This window comes from Penicillium arizonense (genome assembly GCF_001773325.1).
Source record: "Penicillium arizonense strain CBS 141311 chromosome Unknown PENARI_contig158, whole genome shotgun sequence".
NCBI lineage: Eukaryota > Fungi > Ascomycota > Eurotiomycetes > Eurotiales > Aspergillaceae > Penicillium > Penicillium arizonense.
In genome coordinates, this window is record NW_019173435.1 from 2,023 (window position 1) to 6,390 (window position 4,368).

The 4,368-nt window shown below is 48.4% G+C and overlaps 1 protein-coding gene across 1 annotated transcript; it reads right to left on the reverse strand.

Moving 5' to 3' along the window:
* Window positions 1–2,581: 2,581 nt before the first annotated feature.
* Window positions 2,582–4,167, reverse strand: PENARI_c158G09843 (MDR family MFS transporter; the record flags this gene model as incomplete). Its single annotated transcript, XM_022638042.1, has 2 exons — window positions 3,971–4,167; window positions 2,582–3,916 (listed from the first exon to the last, which is right to left on the reverse strand). The coding sequence occupies exons 1-2, from the start codon at window positions 4,127–4,129 to the stop codon at window positions 2,582–2,584; spliced, it is 1,494 nt and encodes a 497-aa protein (XP_022482102.1). The 5' UTR covers window positions 4,130–4,167.
* Between the last annotated feature and the right edge of the window lie 201 nt (window positions 4,168–4,368).

The window sequence follows — 4,368 nt, forward strand, 5'->3', positions numbered from 1 at the left end:
CCCTGCGAGGATTATTGTTGACGCAGACCTATCCTGCGGGGTAGTCTTGTTTTCGCAGCACCCCCCTGCGAGGATTGTTGTTCACGCAGACCTATCCTGCGAGGTAGTCTTGTTTTCGCAGCACCCCCCTGCGAGGATTGTTGTTCACGCAGACCTATCCTGCGAGGTAGTCTTGTTTTCGCAGCACCTCCCTGCGAGGATTATTTTTGACGCAGACCTATCCTGCGAAGCACCTTTTTACACTCGCGGGGCTCGTGGCAGCGAGGGAGCACAGTCTTACATCGCTGGGCTCGTGGCAGCGACAGCCGTGGTCACGGAAGCTCTCAAGCCCGCAGGCAAGAGAGGGACACTATGATGCATCAAAGTATGAGGACCAAAGTGTGAGGATGGAAGTCCTGGGAATTTTGGGCTGGGAATCTGGCCCCTTTTATAATTTTTCGGTCAATTCTCTACCAAGGAACCATTGCGCCGAGGGTAGCGAGAATCACTGTCCTTTGGTTGGCGTTGAAGCAATTTGAACGACGTTGAAACGGTATTTGGAGACTTTGTGGCCTACCGACTCAAGTTTCGACCTTCGATCATTTCTCTCAAATCTTGCGTTGAGTATGGTGAACCACTTTCATCAACTGTTGAAAGAAAGCAACGCCGCAAAAATGTCATTCCTACATATTGTTGAGTTTGCAATTAAATCGCTCAACGCGGTGGCACCCTACATCTCCCTGTTTTAGCCACGGTCACCGCTCTTTCATGAGGGGTTGAAATGCTTCAACAGATGCCAAAATAATAGGTTGAAAAATTTCTGACAGAAACGTTGGACTGTACCTGCGGTTGGCTGGAGGATCCTTTGGTCTCGCTCGAATCAATCCTGTTCATCCTTGGCCCTGCGCCGCTGAATGTTGTTTCTTTCCTGTCTACTCGCAGCCAGCTAATGTTGCTTTTACTAGAATCTCTACTCCCTGGCCGCACAGACACTGACATACTCTCAAACTAAGGATGAGGATTGTCTTTGGGAGGGCATGACAAAAAGCCCAGAGCTTATTGGAAAGCCTTCAATAGGAAACTGAGCCTAGTTTCCAAGACAACCATGTGAACTGTTGCAACCAAGGCTCACGAGCTAAGTTCTCTTGATCGCCACCCACCTCGCGAGATTGTAACTATCACACTGATGAGACCCTGGAGACAAATAGCACCAGACGGACCAATCAAACACCACGCGTGAATTTAGACAGACGCAGGTACGGTTCTGCGATGCAGATCCCAGCGACGACCCACGGGACAGTAGATCAAGGAGGTTCTATTTGTGGCCTGTAGAAGAAATTGGAAGGATTGGAAAGGTTCAGACGCGGTCTATAAGCCCAGACTTGACAGACCGTCAGCCTGCGAATAGAACGGGTCTTTGTTGCTTAGGAGGTACTGTTGGGGCAGGTGAGTTATTTGGAATATCACGCCGACTTGGGCAACAGAATGGTGGGCGAAAAACACTCCGTGGTCGTGTTCTCCTACTTCTCGCAAGAAAATACGTCCTCTGTCGAGTGGCAAGCTGCTATTCCGTCTATAGAACACTCTAGCAGCTATTTATCTTCTGCAACAACCTTCCCCCTGATTAGTATACTCCCTTCGAGCCCATCACTTCCTCTCCATCTACTCCAATTCGTTCGCCACTCCGATAAGTCTAGCAGACAGCTTGTAAAAATTTATGCCAATTATGGACAGACCACATGTGCTTAGGTAAATGATGTCTCCGGTTTTTGCACTAGAAGCCGAGAAACCGATTGGCTCCCGGACGTGGCAGGAGTCGGCGTTGTGGGCCGGCCCATTTGCGGTCCCCCAAAGTCTATTTCAAGCACTGCGCATCTTTACCATTACTCTGGCGACCAAGAATCTTTCCGAAAATAGTATACAGCGCTAACTGGATTGGATATGAATAGGATGTAAGTGATGAACCTGTGTTGAAAAGCCGATGACATTAAGCATTCTATGGTGTTCTCCCATCGAAATATCTTACTTCGGTAAGTATTGGACAGCGTATCATAACATTTTTTTCATTGATTCCTGATTTAATACCTGATTCTATTTTTAGTGCAAGTTCTGCTTTCGAATTGTTGTTGCTTTTTTTCTATCTGCCTCGGTAAATGAGTGAGATGCTTCAACAAACATCTATTTATGGTTGGATTGCCCAGGCTTTATAAGTTTCTTGAGGTTTAGGTGGTTGTTTTGAGCAGACGCAACATGTAGATGTTAGACACCAGCCTACCCTTCGCTGCGGGTGGGGGAAATCAGGCGCGTGCAATCAACATGAAGAAACCTACTCAGAGCGCACTTTGGAGACACGATATAGAAAGCCTATCGATTGAGATACATATTATCTCCAGCATCTGGTCAGACAAAGAGGCTCAGAGTGTGTAATGTAGAACGTTTTCGTATTTTGTATTAAAAAATCGCTAGCTATGCACCATTATTCCAAAAAGTCTAAATGGTAATTCCCACTGCAAGACGTGATTATTTGCGATACCTTTAGGGCTCACATTCCAGAATTTTCCGTCTTCCATGTTTTGCTTGAATCAATCAGTGCCACTTAATCCTACTGACTAGACGACCTAGCCTCCTCATCAGAAACAGCAGCCTGGGATTTCGGCTTGACACTCCTCCAGCGTATCCCGAGTGAAAGAAGGAAAGCAACGGCGGCAACACTGGTTGCGACGTAGAATGTACTCGTGATCGCGTAGTTGTATGCATCTAATACGCCTGGAAGGTGCGCCGCAGAAACCACGCTCCTCGCTTCGGCGGAGCCTGCACTGAGAATGTTCTCTATCTCGTGGCCTTTAAGTCCCCAATTGTCCAGTCGCGAGACAAGTTTGTTCTCGAAGATAGCCTCCGCGATCGCGAGGTTCACGGAAGCCCCGAAGAATTGGAAGCATTGCAGTAATGAGGTACCGACGGGAATATCTTCGGGATTGAGGACTGTTTGTGTCGCAACATAGGGCATTGAGAGGGTCATTCCCACACCAATGCCTTGAAGGACTTGGAATGGGATCCACTGCTGGTGTGGAGTGCTCTGGGAAAAGGTAGAGAACAGTCCCGTTGCTATGCTCATCAGGCCCGTTCCAAAGAGCATGTAGGGGTTCGGGTATCCAAGATACTTAAGTGAGGCGCCTGTCAAGGTTGCAGAGAGGACATCTGACAGCGCTAAAGGGAGGTACATGACTCCAGATTTCGTGGGCGAGGCGTTTTTGATGACCTGGAACCATTCTGGAAGGTAGTATATCGAAATGTAAACGGCACCCATGGCGAAAAACTCGCTGAAACAGGAGAAGAACATCGTACGCTCAGTAATCAGACGCGGTGGAATCATGGCATTGTCGCCCTTTCGTATTTGCCAGAGGGCAAAGATAAGACCGACAAATGCGCCTCCAATGAAGAGACCAATGATGGTAGCACTCTTCCAAGCGTGTTCGGTCCCTCCCCATTGAAGAGCCAAAAATATCATGATGATGGCCGGAGCGAATAGAAAAGCGCCCAGGAAGTCCAACTTTCCCAGTCTGCGAAGGACCGACGGAGTTTTCGTCCTGTCGCGCGGAGGCGGTTTGAAGAAGAAGACCAGTGAGAAAATGGTGATAGCACCAATGGGGAGATTAATCCAGAAACACCACCTCCAGGTCACATGCTCAGTGAACGCACCACCTAATACGGGTCCAATGATAGTGGCAAGGCCAAAGGTTGACTGAAGGATTCCAATATATAAGGGTCGCTTGACCAGCGGGATGGAAACCGCGACAATACAGAAGGCTCCTGTAAAGCATCCTGCTGCCCCAATTCCGGCTATAGCACGCCCAACGATGAGCATAGGACTGTTGACTGCAAGGGCGCAGAGCAATGAGCCAAGCTCGAAGACGGCAAGACATCCGAGGAACATGCCCTAATACTGTTAAAAGGCTTTTCATCTACAACTGGAATTTTTGGATAATCTCACTTTCATCTCAAAGCTTCCAAATAGTTTACCTGCCATAGGCTGCAAAGCGCACATCGCAAAGGAGTATGCACTTCCATACCAGCCAATATCACTGGTGCTGTTGAATTGTGACGTGATCCGGGGAATAGCCGTGGCAATGATAGACGAGTCCAGTGACATGAGAAATATAGAAAGACCAAGTCCAGTGATGACCAGGACTAGTGGAAACCAGTCAGCTCATAGTCGCTCGCATCGTCTGCTCGAGAGTTGCTGTCGCCAGACGACAGGCTGTTCGCCTCGGGGGTGCGTAGATCCTCGATGGGAATTTTCTCAGCCATTTGCTGTGGCAGTTGAGAAGGCGAGATGGGCATATGAACAAATGGAGGCAACAACGTTATATACTAAGTGGACTATAAAAT